Consider the following 18028-nt stretch of genomic DNA (forward strand, 5'->3'; position numbering starts at 1 on the left):
CCTCCATCACACAGCTCTGGCTCCCAGGCCTCCTTGGCGCACACGCCTGCCCCTGCAAACTTCTCCCCAGCCCCCTGCATCCAGGTCTCCCTTCCTGCCTACACCACTTCAGTCTCCCGCCTGCAGCTACCAAATCCCACCCAGCTTCCGCAGCACCAGTAGGAGAAACAACAGCCCCTATTTGTGGAGCACCTCCTGCAGGCCAGGTACAAGGCTAGGCCCAGAGATGTTCTCCCTGGGCGCTCCCGCAAGTCCACAGGGCAGGTCTTGTGCTTGGTGGACAGGGGAGGATCAGAGAAGGGGCCCACAAGCTGGAGCTCCCTGCTCTGCATCTACGCTTCCTCTCCAGGCTCCAGCCCCCCTCGTGGTGGGAACATGCTCCAGGCTTCCAGGCTAAGGGTCCGGCCCGGATGAGAGACTGAGAACCCAAGTGTGCCTTCCAGCAAGAACAATCCCCCTTCCGATCTCGGCAGAGTTGATAAAGCGCAGCTAATTTGGAAAACAGAGCGCAGTGTATTTGAGGGCAAAGACATAAACCCGTCTTTATTCCGGGGAACAGCAAGTTCCCAAAATTCAAATCAGATTGATCAAATCCCTGCATTTTAATGCACTGTCCTACATTCAAGGCACAGCCCAGGGCACGAGGAAACCAAGATCTGTGCCGACTCGGCAAGGCGCGCCACGGCCACAGCAGCACACGAAGACCCGGGGCCCTCCTGCACAGCCTCACCCTGCCTGCCCGGTCACATGCATTTGATTTAAAACCCTGAGTCTAGATTAAGGACGTAAGAGTGTCTCAGGAGCTGCCGGAAGGGCGGCCTTCCCGGGGCGGGACCTGGGAGTCCTGGGCAATCTGCACCGGCTGACAATGCAACCACCCGCTGAGGTGCGAGGCGTCCACCTCGGTGCTCTGCAGAGCTGGACAGAGCACTCACACCCACCCACCCACACACACACCCAGACACACGTACACACCCACACATACACACACACCCAGACACACATACACACACATATACACACACCCAGACACATACACACACCCAGACATACACACCCCCACATACACATACCCAGACACACATACACACACACATACACACACCCAGACACACGTACACACCCACACATACACCCAGACACACGTACACACACACACACCCAAACCCACACACACACATCCACACACACACACACCCATCCACCCACCCACACACACACATACACACACCCACACCCACATACACACCCACACCCACACACCCACACACACCCCAGCAGAGGGGGGCTGTGTGGCTTCGGGAAGGAGCCCCCTGGCTCTCAAATCCCATGTGCTTTTTGATCCAATTTCTCCCACTTTAAATGCCAGCAAAGGTTTCCACGAGCCTACAGGAGCAGAGCCCGGTCCCCACAACTGCCAGGGCTCAGGAAAGGGCAAGGGGTGAAGAAGGAACCTTAGCCAGCAAGGTGTCCAGATTGGGCGAGGAGGGAGACTGGGGCGGGCTCGGGCTGGCCAGGTGGTGCGGGGAGCAGCCCGGCCTCCTCCACAGGCCCAGCTCCCGATGCTTCCGGTTCAGTCTTGCGTTCCCACCTGGGCATGGCTGACAAAAGCTACAGAGGTTCTTTCAAAGGCAGAGGCACAGGACACACTGGGCCAGTGAAGGCCAGTGCAAAGCTGTTCCACTCCCACATCCAGGGCCAGGAAGCCACCTGGGCCACCTGGGGCCGGGAGGAGTCATCACCCAGGCGATTGGCGCTGGCCCTGGCCCCAGGTCAGAGTCTTGCCTGGGGGCCCTGGGGAGTGTCCCCCTGGTCTCCTGCAGATACACAGCCACTGCAGACAGCAGGCAGAACTGGAAATAAAGGAAGCACACACAGGAGGCCCCCAGTGTTCATGGGGGGGGGGCATGAAAAACGGGATTATCTTGAGGAATGGCTCAGCCTACAAACACATCTGGGACACTCTCCTTGGCTGGCGTCGGCACCTTCCCGCAGCCCAGCACCCAGGCAGCGGCCCCCCCCCCAGCTCAGGTCCAGTGTCTGGCGCCCCATCCTCCAAGTGCCATTAGCTCCTGCAGGCCTCAAATCCAGGGGCCCCAGGAACCCGCCACTGTGGAGCACGAACAGGAGGCCTCCCCCCCCCCTCTTTTTCAGGGGGTCCTAGGGCCAAGCCTCCCTTCTGCAGCAAGCCCTCCAGTCCTCAGGTGCACACACAGATGCTGCTCACCGTCTGACTCAATCCAGCCCAATCCAGTAAGGCCCCCCGGGGGACATGACCCTCCAGGTACCTATCTGCAGAGGTCTGCATTGACCCGTTCCACTCACAGCTCACGCCTTCACAGTGAGGCTGGGTCTGCGGCACAGCTGTCTTCCAGGCCCCTCCGGCTTCCCCAGCACAGACCGGCCCCAGCCAAAGCCCCCTACCCACACTTCTGACCGGCTGGGGAGTAGGGGGAAGGAGGGATGGGTGCGCAATTCCGCAGAGAAAAGCCCCACATGCAGACACAGGTCAACGGACACCCACTGCCTGCAACAGGCCAGCCACCAGGGTCACCAGAGAGAGGACCCAGGGCCCTGGGGCCGCGCCTCAGGATGGACAGAGCTGCTCCACCACTCTGGCTGCACACCAGCAGCTGAGGTCCAAGGAGGACACCTGTCCCAGGAGCGGGCAGGTGTGTGTAGACGTCCAGACAGGACCAGGAGGCCCCTGGTTAACTCACCTGACTCGAAGCTAGGAGAGAGGCTGGTTCCCTTCAGAAAGGGCCAGAGGGATGATTTTTCCCTAAGAAAAGCTCCCTCTGTGAGGCTTCCGGCTGAATTTGCAAACGACAAACCCAGAGGAGCACCAGGCCCCAGCAGGGAGAAAGAGAGGCAAAGGCTGCACTTAAAGGGGCCCCAGGAACTCAGCACTTCCTCCTCCCAGAGGGTCAGGAGAGAAATCAACTGAGAAGGGTTCCCAGGGGCTAAGGAGGCTTAAGGCACAAATGGGAGGGGCCTCCTGTGTGCCAGGGGGGGTCGCCTGGGGAAGAGGGAAAAAGTCCACGCAGCCCAGGGTGCAACTCATTTTCTGTCTGAGTGGCTGTGTTCTCCCGCTCCACTCCTCGACATTCCAAGGAAACTTGTTGGCGGCGGCAGCTCCAGCACCGAGCAGAGCCCAGTGCCGGTCTGGGGTGTGGAGGCAGCAGAAACAGAAGCGAGACCTTGCACATTCCAGAAAACCAGACCCCCATTCTAATCGGTGCTGCGGCTGCACATTCCACAGCACGGGGGGCACCGGCAGAGCAGAGGGGCCGTGCGGGAGGCAGCCTTGGGCCCTGCGGAGAAAACGCACAGGACGGACAGAGGCATCGCCGAGCTGTGGCCACCACAGCCAGCGGAGGTCTCAAATCAACCCGAAACCCTGCGTGTTGTCAGAGGCGCTGGCTGCAAACCGACAGAAGAGCTAAATGGCACAGCCTGGGCCTGCAACCTGCCATGGCTAACAGCCCTCAGGCTCACTCCACCGTGAGCGTCCACCGTGAGCAGCCACTGGTTTGTATTTTGAAGGTTAAAAATTGAGCAAAATAAAGCAATGGAATTTAGGAGGGTTTCCTGTGACCTCCTTCTTTCCTTTCGCGAAGAAAAGAGAAAGGGGGTGGAGCCGGGGAGCCTGGCCCCAGTCTCCAGCCCGCACTGGCACTTCCAAGTGCTGGCAGCCCCGCCTTCCGGTACCGTCTCCCAGGCGGCTCCGAGTGGGAAAAGTTCGACCAACGCCAGACCTCAGGCTGCAAATCCGTCGCCCGCCCCAGTCCGTGGCACTCTGAGCAGGAATTGTTCACAGGGGCTGGGCCAAGGCTGCAGCAGGAGATGACCAGGAAAGACACAGGAAGTGAAGAGGAAGATCACTTCTACAAGTCCAGGGCAGCCTCTGTCCCCTGGGTCGCATCGGGACCCAGCTTCCCGGGGACACCCGGCCAGCCCTGCACCGCTAGCCGGGCTCTCAGTCACAGGCTCAGCCCCGTTCTGCAGCTTTACGGGGAAAAGGTGCCTATGGGTTCTCGGGCTCCCTGGCAGACACACACACACTCCCGCTTGCGCACGGGAGGCAGTGTCGCATCCACAGCCTCCTGGGGCCTGTTTCAGGCATCAGTAGCCTCCAGTCGATTCCACCAATTTCTTTTTTTCAGAGGTCTCCTGAATGCCCGAGGCGAGGTGTCTATTATTATCTTCTGGGAAGCAGCTGACCGCTCAGCTCACAAAAACACCATTAACTTTCCTCTTGATAAGCATCTGGCTCCAGTCCTGACCTTCGCAGATTTCTCGGCTGGGACCTCTTCCGGCCTGGACTCCTCTGCTTGTTGTGTCTGGAGCTGCCGGGGAGGGCCCGGCAGAGGCTGTGGGGTGGGGGAAGGGAGGGCCTGGAGCCCCTGAGCAGCCACTCCTCCCCCCACACCTGTCTGCATGCGAACTGCTGTCCTTGAGAAAGCAGAAGAGTAGCTTGTAAAACTGACAGATGCCAGAGAGCAAGCTGGCCCCAGTACAACGCGAAAAGTGGGTCCTGGGACCCAAGACCAGCCTCCCTCCCTTTCTGGGCCCAGGTACCTGGTCGGTAAGGTAAGGGGGAGCCAGACCATTCCATTTCCCAATATCCCTTGCAGCTCCAGAACAGTTCTATGACCCAACAAAGCTGGAAGGCGCTTTTCCTGTGTTTTCCTTTTGGCCCGTAAGTCCCATCCATATAGAATGTGCTTCGGGGGGCCCCCTTGTCCTGAGTCCGGCTTCTTCCAACAGAACCAGCGGTGCAGCTCCGGAGCTCAGAGCGTGAGCGACTCTGCCTGGGCTGGGGACTCCCATGAGGCACAGATGACAGGACCAGAGTCCAGTCTGCCCGTGTCCAGTCAGTGGAGTATTTTTCAGGTATGAAACGCGATGAGGAACGGACACAGCTACGGCGCGGATGACTCCGGAGAACCCTGTGCTTTACGACCGAAGCCAGGCTCTCTGGATGGTTCGCTCACACGAAACGCCCAGAACAGGCGACGCACAGACCAAGTGGACCGCTGGCTGCCTCGGCGGGCAGAGGGCAACTGTGGTGTGTCTGCTAATGTGCCCTGGGTATTTCATGTTGGGGAATCAACTCCATGGCCAAATACAAGCCCCGAATTGTGCACTTAAGGAGGGTGAAGTTTACAGTGTATGAGTTATAGCCCTATACAGCCATTAGAAAGTCTCACATTTCGCCTCACAGTGCCAATGTGCCCACCAGAAAACTGAATGCTACACATGTGGCTCATGCCGTTCTTCTAGCAGGGGCACAAAACACCTGAACAATTGTGCTCTTCACTTCTCAAAAACCTACCTAGGCGCCTTGTGCCCTGGTCAGCGCCGGTGTCCAGAGACTCTGCGCAGCGAGCCCAGCGCCGGCATCCAGGCACTCAGGTTCCCTGTCCTGTCCTGGCTGACCTTGGGCTAGCACGTCCCCTCGCTGGCCTCTCCTCACCCAAAGCACGAGGGTTGGAGCAGACGATCTGACGACCATGCGAGTCCCTCCAGGCCTGTTGGTCTGGGATCGAAACTCACCCCTGGTCCGGGAGAAGCACCTGTTCCCGTGCTCATTCTACTCCAAACATGGCTGGTTTCTTAAAAGTAATCAGCCTGGCTCCTGGCTTCGGATCGGCCCAGCTCTGGCCATTGTGGACATTTGGAGAGTGAACCAGCAGATGGAAGATCTCTGTCTCTTTTCCTCTCTCTCTCTTTATCTATCTATCTATCCATCCATCCATCCATCCATCTCCTCTCTCTGTGTAGCTCTTTCAAATAAATAAATAAATCTCTTTTTTAAAGTGATCAGCCCAAGAATAAATGTTGTTGGAATACTGACACGGAGGCCGACCCGTGGAACAGAATGTCGGGCTTGGGCCCATCCTCTTCAGTGATGTCTGCCAGGGGATTCCTTCCTGACTTTCAGTGACTTAAAGGGTTGAAATGCTACAGCTGATGGCCACAAACATTGCCGCAACCCTCTGGGAAACAATCTGCCATGTATATATGCACCAAAGACTACCAAAAACATCCATATCCTTTTATCTGGGCATTGCACTTCTTAACATCCATCTTAAGAGAACAACCCTAGTTACAGAAATAACCATACACGTGGAAATGTTCGTGTCGGTATTGTCTGCAGGCAGAGCCATGGCCCCAGTGGACATGAGCAGGGGAAGAGTTCAGCAAAGATGGACGATGCCCTGGACAGAGATGAGCAAGCTGCTGGAATAATGGTCAAGGTGACTTTAGGGATGTTTTCCCCTACTTTTTGCTGTGATTAAATTACATTCATAGCGTTAAAGCCTCATACGGGGCTAGGACTGTGGCACAGTATGCTAAGGCTCTGGCTGTGGTGCTGGCATCCCATATGGCACCGGTGCGTGTCCCGGCTGCTCATCTTCTGCTCCAGCTCTCTGCTATGGCCTGGGAAAGCAGTAGAAGATGGCCCAAGTGCTTGGGCCCTTGCACCCATGTGGAAACCTGGAAGAAGCTCCTGGCTTCGGATCGGCCCAGCTCTGGCCATTGTGCCCGTTTGGGGGATGAACCAGTAGATGAAGACCTTTCTGTCTGTCCTTTTCTCTGTAACTCTGCCTTTCAAATAAAAAAAAAAATCTTAAAAAAACAAAACCTCACATAGTACAATGTCATCAAATGTGTAAGTTCATTGTTTATGATGTCTAAACAGTATGAAAAACAAGACTAAAACAGGTCTTTAGGCCAAGAGAGGAAAACCTGGTGTATTCTCCCAAAGGAAACCCAGTCACAGCTTAGAAGACACTGACCGGGGCTGGCGCTGTGGCCTAATGGGTAAAGCCACCTCCTGCAGAGCCACAACCCATACAGGTGCTGGTTTGAGTCCTGGCTGCTCCACTTCCGATCCAGCTCTCTGCTATGGCCTGGGAAAGCAGCAGAAGATGGCCCAAGTCCTTGGGCCCCTGCACCCCTGTGGGAGACCCCAAAGAAGCTCCTGGCTTCCGATCAGCACAGCTCCGGCCATTGCAGCCAGTTGAGAAGTGAGCTAGTGGATGGAAGACCTCTCTCTCTCTCTCTCTCTTTCTCTGCCTCTCTGTAACTCTGTCCTTCAAATAAAAAATTAAAAAAAAAAAAAAAGACACTGACCCATCTTGGCCCTGATGCATCCGTGTAGCCGGCAGCCTGCCCACGGATCACGTTTCCCATCCGCTGAGTGCTGCGGTCACCACCCAAGGGCGTCTACCCGTGCTCACAGCTCTCGAGGGCGGGAGCTGCTCACCGTCCAGATGGTTCTCTACCAAGGAGACATTGCTTTGGGAAAAGAAAAGTTCCCTTCAACAAGATTTGAACAGGGAGACTAGGGGTGAGCACCGACTGCTTCTCCCGCCTCACAGGACAACCTCACGTGTGGCCCCGTCCTCACTCAAACCCCCACTGCCCCAGCAGGAGGGTGAGGCTAAGGGAGGCAGACGGACAGACCCACTGATGTTGTGTGCCTCCCTTTGTGCGCCTGTCTCCCCGTCTGGGAGGAGAAGGGCTACGGGACCAGCGTCGGGACCTCTTCCCTCTGGGATTCTGTCCTCCCGGCAAGTCAGATGGTGGCTGTAGCGGGGCGGTGGCGTCCCCGGCCACGAGATCTGTGACGACAGAGCTGATGTGGTTAGAGATGGGTTCTCAGGGTGACAGCAGCAAGGTGTTCTGCTGGGGATGGAAGAACGCCAGGGTTGCCCACAGAGGGTGTTCCAAGGGAAGCATCACAGAACCCAATCAACAGACAAACGCACGCGGGTCCTTTCCACACTATCTCCAGTCCCTGCCCTCCCCCGTACCCCTGTGCTGTTGTCAGACTTCTCCTCTTGGGTTTCTCCCACTGGGGGCTGAACCCTATTGGGCTACATTTTTCAGAGCCCAAAGTGTCCAACTGGTATGGAAACCTCAGGCTAACATCTATGGTGTCTCAGCTCGGGCCGCATCTCAATCAGAAAACAGTCATGAGGATGTACTGGGAACACAGACCACAGCTCCCAGGAAGCAGCGCATGCCCTCTGTGCTGGGGACACAAAGGCTGGCTGCACATTTGGTAAAACAACGGAGAAACGGGGGTCTGGGACCAATGCCATGGAGACGACAGTGATGAGCTAAGCCTTTGGTCTCCCTGAAACAGAGGGTCAAGTTCAGTCACCTTGGCCGTGTTTCCATGGCACAGGGGGACACACCTGCTACAGTCTGGGTCTGGCTTGAGTGTGCCCCACAAAGTTCATGTCCTGGAGGCCGGGGCCCCAATCTGGTGATATAGGGAGGCGGCATGGAACCTTGAAAACACAGGCCCGGGTGAGAAGTGACTGAGTCACTGGAGATGCCGTCCTCAGGAAGAAGTAAGGTGGTTTTCACGGGACCCTGCCTGGCTATCAGGAGAGGGACAAGAGCAAGCCTGGGGGCCGGTGCTGCGGCGTAGTAGGCGAAGCCTCTGCCTTCAGGCACCGGCATCCCAAATGGGCACCAGTTTGTAACCTGGCTGCTCCTCTTCCGATCCAGCTCCCTGGTAACGTGCCTGGGGAAACAGTGGAAGATGGCACAAGTGCTTGGGCTCCTGCACCCATGTGAGAGACCTAGAAGAAGCTCCTGGCTCCTGACTTTGGATTGGCCCAGCTCCGGCCGTTGCAGCCTTTTGGGGAGTGAGCCAGCGGGTGGAAGATCTCTCTCTGTCTCTCCCTCTCTGTCTGTAACTCTACCTCTTAGATAGATAGATAGATAGATAGGTAGATAGATAGATAGATAGACAGACAGCCAGCACAGCCCCTCCCTCTGCCTCTGGCTCTGTTTCACCGGGTGAGCCCCCCTGGCATGTGCTCTCGGCTTTGTGACACCACCTGGGATGAGCCCTCACCAGAACACAGCCCAGGTGGGCACCCGCCCTTGCACCTCCAGCCCTGTGAGCTAGATGATCCTCTTTCTTTGTAAAATGCCCAGCCTCGGGTATTCCATCACAGCGACAGAAGCTGACACAGTGTCCAGAGGAGACCGGCGGCTGGACACCTAGGAAGCATGCTGCTTTTTCCACCCTTCTGGCTCCGCAGGCCGGCGGCCAGTCTACCAGGAGTTCTGGAAGCGTCTGGAGCCGCCATCCGGAGGCCCTAATCCCTCGCAACTTCTGTGCTTCAGGACCCTCTCGCGCTGGTTAATCCCATCTCACCCTCAGTCTCCTGCTGATGTCTCTCGTGCAGTGTCACTGTTCCTGTCCCCACACTGGGCCCAGAAGAGGTAGGTGCTGATGCAAAACGCGCAAGCGGGCCACCGGTGTCACAGAGCAGACTCGGGCGGCCCCAGCAGCCCCCCGCAGGAACGGATGAACCAGCAGGCAGAACCACAGCTGCCCTGAGCAATCCACCAGCTCTGCCTGGCGTCTACACAGCAGGAGAGCACACGCACGCTTCTCAAGCCCACATGGAACCATCTCCAGCACGGACCACGTGCTAGACTAGAAAACACGCTCTTAGCAAACGTGAAAGAATAGAAGTCACACAAAGTATGTCCTCAGACCACAGTGGAATTGCCCTAGAAATTAGTAACGGAAAAACAGCTGGCAACCCTGCCCCCAAATGTCTGGAAACTAAGCAACACACTCTAAACCACACTTAGAATAGATCGGGAGCAAAACAGACTTGGGTTCTAATCCTGGCTGTCTCCTCCTACAGGGTGGCCTGAGACAAGTTCTCCCCCACCTCCCATCTATTTCCTCGGCCAGGCAGTAGGCGTCACACCCCTACCTCCCTGGGTAGCTGGAAGAGGAGAGGCCAGGTGCACACACAGCTAGCACAGCTCAGGGACACTCTGCTTGGTGGACTTCCGGTCACTGTTCTGTTTGATGGCGCTTCCCTGGAGCACGTGACACACCTGTCTCCTGTGCAGATGTGACTGCCCAACGCGGAACCCTTCCCCTCCCGGATCCAGCTGGCAGCCATGCGCCTGGGCAACCCCAACTGGCAGGACTCGGCGCCCAGCCGTCCCCACCAAGCAGTGCCTGCTTCAGATGCTGACAGCAAAGACAGCTGTTCTTAGTCACGGGCTGGGAGATGACACTGGTGCTGGATGGGCGGGTAAGATCTTGCCCAAGCCCATATGGAAGAGAATTCTGCGGCAAATCTCACCAAATGTTGGGCAAAACATGGCTCTTCACACAGACAGACCTGCCATCTTATTCTTGAGATCTCATTGCACAACAACAACAACAACAACAACAAAAGATGTTCCTGAGGTTTCCCAATGTTGCACAAGGCTCTGAATCATTATGACAGGGGGGGTAATTCAAATTTGGAGATTATCAGAAATTCCGATCACACTATGCCCTCAGTGTGCACAAGGAGACGTGCTTGTCCTGTGGCCACGGCCCAGAGGCTGTCTCGCAATGCTGTGGACAGTTGCTTCTTATGAAATAGGCTTACTCAACAATTTGTCCTAGGAATCTAAAATAGCAGGGTATCCGAGGACTCCCAGGCCACTTTGTGGGTGTCTGAGTTCTTGCTTAAGACAAATCTCCCCACGGGAGAAGTTCCCAAAGGATGGAGACCAAGCCGAGCATCCTTCCCGGGGTGCCAGAACTTCTACAAACTCACAGTTCCCCGGCGTCACAGTCTCCAGGAGCGCTAATGGCATGACAGCTGCAGAACTGCAGGCATTCCACACACACAGCTCTGGGTCCCCGAGCAGCCACACGCGTCTCAGGTGACCCACACGATGACTGAGGGCTTCCAAGGGAGGGTGACGGGCAAGGCGGCTTCTGACCCCCCCCCCCCCCAAAGAACCTCATGGACACAGAAACCGGCAAACACCAAGCCAGCCCACAGCGCCCCCTTCTCTGCGGGGCTCACCCAGCTCATCCCCAGAGACAAGGGCATTCCAGCACCCCTCCTGCTGAGCCAACGCCCTTGTCAAGGCCTTGATGATGATGTTGATGAAGACGACCTTTATGTGAATACTGATAGAATCTTAGAAATGCCCCAGGCATGGAGACAGGCTTGGTCAATGTGCCCTTCCATCCTACCATGTCTCCAGGGGGTACGCGTGCAGAGACCACTATGTCCACGCCTGTTACCTTGCTGAGTAGGAAACAGGCTGACCCACAAAGTCACATCCCAAAGTGCTGCCCTGCCTTCAGACGCCCCGCTCTGCCACCAGGCATCACGGGACTTGAACACAGGGGCCACCAAGTCTTACTCACCCCTGAATCAATTTTGAGTATACAGCAGATGTTCAATAGGTGCCCTGAGCGAACCTCGCAATGGAATTCGTGTTACTGATTCCAGAAGCTGAACTCTGCACCCGTCCAGCACCGCCAGGCCACGGAGGTGCACCGTTCTGGCACATGCCCCCACCCCCACCATGCTGTGGAGCCAGACACCTGTCCCTGAGCAGGCCTGAACCACAGCAGCTTCCCCGCCATTCTCGGAGCCTTGTGGAGAGGCACTCAGAACGGCACGCGTCTCAGAATCTCTGTCCTTTGTCTTCCTTTGTTGCTTAATGGTAGAGCAGGTGGAAAAGAAAAGGGGTAGCTCATCCCAGAGGGCCGGACGCAGCCAGGCACGGGGACGGCCCCCAGCTCAGCTCTCAGGACTGGGCCTGTCACTCCCCAGGTCTCCTGGAGTCTCACGGCAGCCAGCACAATGCCAAAGCACAAGGCGGCCGGGATCAAGAGGGGCAACAGCCATTCAACGCCAGCCTTGGCTTTCACCTTCCATAATTGAAGCAAAAGAAGTAACTCAGAGAAACCAGCCGAGCCTGTAAAACAAACAAGAGGTGCAAGGCTGGTTTTCTCACAAGAATCACAGTGCATTCTGGCCAGAAAGGGCCTCGGAGAGCACCCGGGCCAGTGCCCTCACCCCTGGGGCCCCACGGGGTCAAGGAAGCCAGTCCCCTGGGCAGGTGACAGCCCCCGAGAGCCAGAGCCAGGTGTCAGGCCTCCAGCCCTCCACCCCCACCGGCCTCCCAGGGAGCTCTCCCCGCCTGCCAAGCGTGATCTCTTCTTCAAATTAAGCCTGGCCCGAGCTATTTATTCAAGAGAAATATAAGCTCATGGAAAGTCTGGGTTCTGAATCCAAGACGGGAAAGTCATCCAGGATCCCAGCACGCCCATCAGACGCTGAGTGCAGCCCCGCAGCACGGAGGCCGCCGGGCCTGCCCATGGCTGGTTCACCGTCCCCACCGTGATCCCTGGCTGAATGCGGTTATTTTAAGCTCCCATGCAAGCTATTTACGGCTCTCCTGGATGCAGTGAAGTAACCCGGACGCTTGGCTCTTCATCCTGTTAACTTACTAATTTTACCAAACCTTAGTGTCTGAACTGCTTAGCAAGACCAGCGGAGCAATAAAAGAAGTTGGCCGATCAGAACGAGTGAGGCCTCCCACACGGCTCCAAAGACCTTCGCGTTTCAAATGACTCAAGGCTGGAGACTCGGAGACTCGGTCCTCAAACACATTTCTGGAGCCACAAAGGATGTCATTTGAACTGTGGGTGGTGGGAAGGATCTTGAACACATGCTGAATGTTTTTTTAAAGATTTATTTATTTATTTGAAAGGCAGAGTTACAGAGAGGCAGAGAGAGAGAGAGAGAGAGAGAGAGAGAGAGAGAGAGAGAGAGGTCTTCCATCCACTAGTTCAGTCTCCAAATGGCTGCAACAGCCAGAGCTGGGCCAATCTGAAGCCAAGAGCCTGGAACTTCCTCCAGGTCTCTCATGCAGGTGGAGGGGCCCAGGCACTTGGGCCATCTTCCCCTGCCCTCCCAGGCCATAGCAGAGAGCTGGACTGGAGGTGGAGCCGCTGGAATTTGAACCAGCGCCCATACGGGATGCCGGCACTGCAGGTGCTTTACCCACTACACCACAGCTCCGGCCCCCCTGCTGAATTTTGACAGGCAAGTTCAGCACAGGTGGTTGCTGCATTTTCTCCCACTGGGTGACATACAAGCTCCCTGGGGACACAGACCGTCTTAGTCCCACCTCCAGGGGCACCTGCCACAGTCAGGCACTCAGTTCACAGCCATGGAAGCAAAGTGCATGTCACAGACTACCCAGGGCTCCAGGAAGTGAAGCAACCCTCACACCCGCGGCTCACCAGCAGGCACCTGTGGCCGCAGCCTTGCAGGCCTGGGGAGAGAGCAAGCAGGCCGTCCTGAATACTTCCCACAGGGAGAGCCTCCCGCCTTGTCTCAGCTGCTGTTCCGGGCTGGGGGCGCTTCCCCACCAACGTGTGGACAGGAGGAGAAAGGGCCGAGGCTTCGTCCTTTGGGCAATCTTTTTCAGACGCCGTTCCTGGCTTCCTGTCCATTTTTAGCACTGCAGCACCCTGGCTGATTTCTTGGGACGCCTGGGCATTGGGAAGGGCCCTTCTCCCTCCAAGGGCAGTCTGGGCTCTGGGGCTGTGGTCTGGGAGCACTGTCATTAAGCCCCGTGTGCATGGTTTGCTTTTCTTATCAAGAGCTGCACGGACAGCAGTGACGACAACCTTGTTCTCAGTGTCCTGAGCCCACTGCGTGAGAGCTGGGCTCTGTCCTGGGTTTCCCACGAGGGCCACGGCCACCTGGAGCACTGGTTCAGGAGTTAGCTGTGCTGAGCCGGGGTTGCTCACCGTCTCCCTTGCTGTGTCAACAGCTCAGCATGGTGGCTCTGAACCACCAGGTGCACGGGTGTGAGCCCTGAGTGATTGGCTGCCTTGTGGCTTTGTGCCAGGTGCACCCCAGGGAGATACACCTGCCCCACAGGACTGCTGGGAGGATGCAATGAATTAGATGTGCCTGCCATAGAATAAACAAAGCAGGCTGACTTTATCTGCTGTTAATCACAATTCTCTTTTTGTTGTTTGTTTGCTTTTTTGTAATCTCCAGATCAGCAGAGTGGGAATGGCAGATCTTTGTTCTCAGGTCTAATTGAGTAGTTTTCCATCCCCAGCGTTGATGGCAACGCGGGCTTCTGAAGTGGAGGATTTGCCTTCACTTCTGGAAGTCTTTGCTGAACACCTGCTTTTTTTTTTCCGAGCAGTGACACGTTGCTCCATCCAAAGAGCCACAGTGGCTTCAGAGAACATCCCTCTCTTCCCCCTCCCCGCCCGGGACCCCTGGTCTGGAGGCATTCCTACCGCTTCCCCGGCACAACCTGCTCCAAACTCTCACAATCTTTGTGGCTTTTTAAAAATTAGTTTGGGGTTTTTAGATTCTTATTTATTTAGTTGATAGACACAGACCATCCATTGGTTCACTCTCTACCTGCCCCTCAATGGCCCCAGGGCCAAAGGCAGGAGCCCAGAGCGCCATCCAGGTCTCTCACAGCGGTGGCAGGGACCCAGCCACTTGAGCCATCCACCCCTGCCTCCCCGGCTCAGCATCAGCAGGAAGCTGGAGTCAGGAGCCCAAGCCAGACACTTGAACGTGGGAGGCAGGCATCTTAACACCGGTCTTAAAACACACCACACACCCAGCCCACAAACCCTCACCGTCTTTGAAATCACGAAGCCCGGCCCTGCCTTGGGAGCGCTATCCCCTCATCTTTGCACAGCTGGCCCCAACTTCATGCTTCTACTCAAACGTCAGTCACCTCTGGAAAAGGCCTCCCATGGCCAGCCCAGCCCAAACAGCTCTTCTGCCAAACTGTCAGCCGGAGCAGGCAGCCAACCCCGCACACGAGCACCCAGCACCGCCGCAGAGAGCCGCAGCAGAGCGGGGACCGGGGGAGCCGTCCGGCTCCCAGGCTTCTGTCCTTGGAGACACCTCCGGGGCGGAACCTTAGGAGCGAGAGGGGCACAGCCAAGCAACGCCTCTCATCAAGGAAAGAGAGGATGGCGGCGTACAGCCTCCCCTCATCACTCATTCGCTGATCGATCCACTGACCCAACCACGTCTCTATCAGGGGCCTCCTGAGCGCCAGGGAGACAGACAAACACACAAACCAGACACCCTGCAGACTCACTTAATATCTGCAAAAGCAGGGAAAAGTGAGAACGCTGCCACACTCCCCTCCTCGGCAAGGCACCTGCGCCCAGCCTGCTGTGGCTGTCCCCTGCCTGCTGTGGCTGTCCCCTGCCTGCTGTGGCTGTCCCCTGCCTGTGGCTGTCTCCTGCAGGGGACTGCTGTGGGCCTGATGGCCAGTGGAGACCTGTTTCTCTCCACTCCGTGACTCAACTCAGCTGAGTATCAAGGACTTTGCCAAATGCAAAGCTCATTAAGCGACTCGCAGGATGCCAGTGACTCAGGACCCGGCGCAGGAGGCTGCAAACAGTAACAGCTGGCTTGTTTTCGACAAATCTGTGCAGTTTTAATGTCGTCACCTCACACCCGGATTGTGGCAGTGGCCTCAACTCCAAGTCCCCACCCTGGCGCACGCTGTACTCCGATGCCAGGTGCGTCCCCTACCGGGCGTTCTCTGTCATGTCCCTGCTCCATCTAGGACACGGTCCCTCCTCGTCGGCCACTAGCCTGGCTCTTCCCTGCTGCCCTCCCCAAATGTCCCCTCACCACCTCCCAAACCAGTCTCAGGCCTCATCATGCTCTTTCCAGCCTTCTGGAAAATTCCCTTCCTGTGCCCGACCCCTATCCCACAGCCTGGAGTTAAGCCCTGGGCTGCTGGGTTCCCACCGTGAATGAGGCCAGACACTCGCTCCTCCTCTCTCGCAAGGCTATGGAAGCCACCTGAGGTCACGGGGCGGGGGGGTGGGGGCATCTGGCACCCTGGAGGGGCGCTCACCAGGGGTGCATTTCTGTCATGGCCACTCCCAGGTCCTCCAGAAGGCTCCTCTCCCAGAATGCTCTCCACCCTGCCAGGCTGAGTGCCGAGGGCTGCACTGCTGGAACCCCAACCTACACTCCCTCTAGCCCATTCTGGCACCTTCTACCGCACACGAGCCAACCTGTGCCAGTCATGCTGCACCGTGTTCCTGCAAAGAAACATCTAGACCAGCTGCCCTGTCCCGCGCTCTCCTGTGTCTCTCTCCACACACTGTCTACCCCGACCAGGTGGCATTGGGTCCAGGCAGCAGCTGGCGGCCAAGAGCACGGCCAAGCCCAGCAGGCTGGCCCCCACACTGCTGCCTGGCCCCGACACTGCTGCCTGGCCCCCACACTGCTGGCCCCATCTCGGCTGACCTCCCTGCTGCTGCTCCCGGCCTCAAAGGCCAGAGGCATCGTCTCTCCATCTCTGCGGGAAGTCCGCGGGGGAGAGAGAGTGCGACATCTCTGTGCCCATCTCCTCCCCACCTCCACCCCCCTGCCCCACAAGGATGCCTCTGGCAGAAGCAGCATGGACGCCCCACGGACGAAGAGAGCAGCTCGGTTCCTCAGCCCTAACGTGAACCCGGCCTCCTCCGCCGACGTCAGGACCCAAAGCCCGGATAAGCTTATTCCAAAACAGCCGCTTTCATTTTGGTCGGATTGGCTCTGTGCTAGGGGAGCAGACAGGCAGCGCCGGGCCCTGCCCCCGGGGGGAGCAGCTGGGGGAACCGCGGCCGACGCGCAACTCTGCTCCTGTCCAGAGACCTGAGAAAGTTTTCCCGAGAGGATCTGCGATCAAAGTTCTGCGGGTTCCCTTCCAAGGGGGAGGAGATCGGAGACGGAGAGGGAAGGGGCAGCAACAGAAGTTCTCCCGGCCCCAAGGGCGCTCGCACGGGCATCCTCCCCGGTCCTCAGCTCCGCCCTGTATGCCCCCATGCCCGACAGGACCTAAGGGCCGGCCGCGGGCGGGACGCTCCATCCTTCCCGGCTCCGGGCTGCGGGGCACGGCGGAGGCGTCTCCTACCCCGGCCCCGGGCGCAGCGCTCAGTTCCGAGTGAGCCCGCCGCTCGCTGCCACCCCACGGGCCCGCCCGCCTGTCCCGGCGACGGCCGAGCGCCCTGCACACTCCGCCACACCTTGTGCCCCTCGGCTGGCCCTCCCGCCCCGCGGGGCCGGGCCGGGCCGGCCCGGGAGAGTGGGGAGCCGCCCGGGAGCGCCGCGCGAGGCGGACGCAGTACCTTGGCCACAGGCGCCGCGCTGCAGAACGATGACCGGCGGCTGCTGCAGCCTCTCGGAGCGGCGGCTGGCGGCACGCAGCTGGCACAGGTTGGCGTAGGTGTTGGCGTCGCTGCCGCACACCGGCTCGTTGCTGGCACACACGCAGACGCCGGCCTGCGAGCGCCGCCGCACCGTGGCCGAGGCGGGCACCCCGAAGGACACCACGCACTGCAGCCCCTCGCCGCACGGGCCCTCCTGCAGGCCGCACGCGGCGCCCTCGGGCGCGCCGCACACCTCACAGCAGCCGCACGCGTCGCGGACCCGGCCGCCTTCGCAGTTGGTGGGCGGCGGGGCGCAGCGCGCCGGCTCGCAGCGCTCGGGACACCCGGCGACGGGGCTGGTGGCGGCAGGCGCCGAGCGGCCGGCCCGGGGCGGCTGCGCCCAGGCGGGCGCCGCCAGCAGCAGCAGCAGGAGCGGGAGGAGGCGCGCGGCGCGGGAGGACTGCATGGCGGCTCCGACGGCGGCGAGCTGGGCGCGGGCCGGACAGCAGCGCCGGGGAGAGCTCCGGCGCGCTTTGGGGGCAGCGGGTGCGAGTGCGCGCGGCCGCGCGGCCCAGCCCATTGGCCTCGCGGCGGTGACGAGCCGCCTTGGGGACGGGCACGGCGCCCGGGAGGGGGGCCGGCCGGATGGGGGCAGGAGGGCGGGCGGCTGGAGCGAGGCCCGCCCGCGGCGGGGGCAGGGCGGGCGCGCCCGGGCGCCGTGGGGCTCGCGGGCGGGGCTGGCGCGGGGCGCGGGGCCGCCCCCTCGCGGGCCTCAGTTTCCAGTCTGCGCGCCCCGCGAATTCGCCTTCCGCCGGTTCCCTCGCCGCGCTGGGCGACCTGGAAACGAGCCGGGCGGGCTGCACTGGGGGCCCCACGGAGACCCCGCCGCCAGCGCCCGGGGAAGTTCCCGCAGATCGCGGCTCTGGGCACCCGCCCGGCAGTGCGGGGTGTGCAGGCCTGGGGCGGGAGGGGCCGCTGCCGGGACCCCGGGCAGCCGCCGCACCGCTGGCTGCGGTCACG

At 59.0% G+C, this 18028-nt stretch overlaps 1 protein-coding gene across 1 annotated transcript in view; it reads right to left on the minus strand.

Moving 5' to 3' along the window:
- HTRA1 (HtrA serine peptidase 1) overlaps window positions 1–17489 on the minus strand; it is a 51439-nt gene extending 33950 nt beyond the window's left edge. The window contains exon 1 of the mRNA XM_062215152.1: window positions 16988–17489. Coding sequence (XP_062071136.1) covers window positions 16988–17474 — 487 coding nt within the window. The 5' untranslated portion in view covers window positions 17475–17489. The remainder of the gene's footprint in view (window positions 1–16987) is intronic.
- Window positions 17490–18028: the final 539 nt, after the last annotated feature.

Source organism: Lepus europaeus, chromosome 17 (assembly GCF_033115175.1).
Source record: "Lepus europaeus isolate LE1 chromosome 17, mLepTim1.pri, whole genome shotgun sequence".
Lineage (NCBI taxonomy): Eukaryota > Metazoa > Chordata > Mammalia > Lagomorpha > Leporidae > Lepus > Lepus europaeus.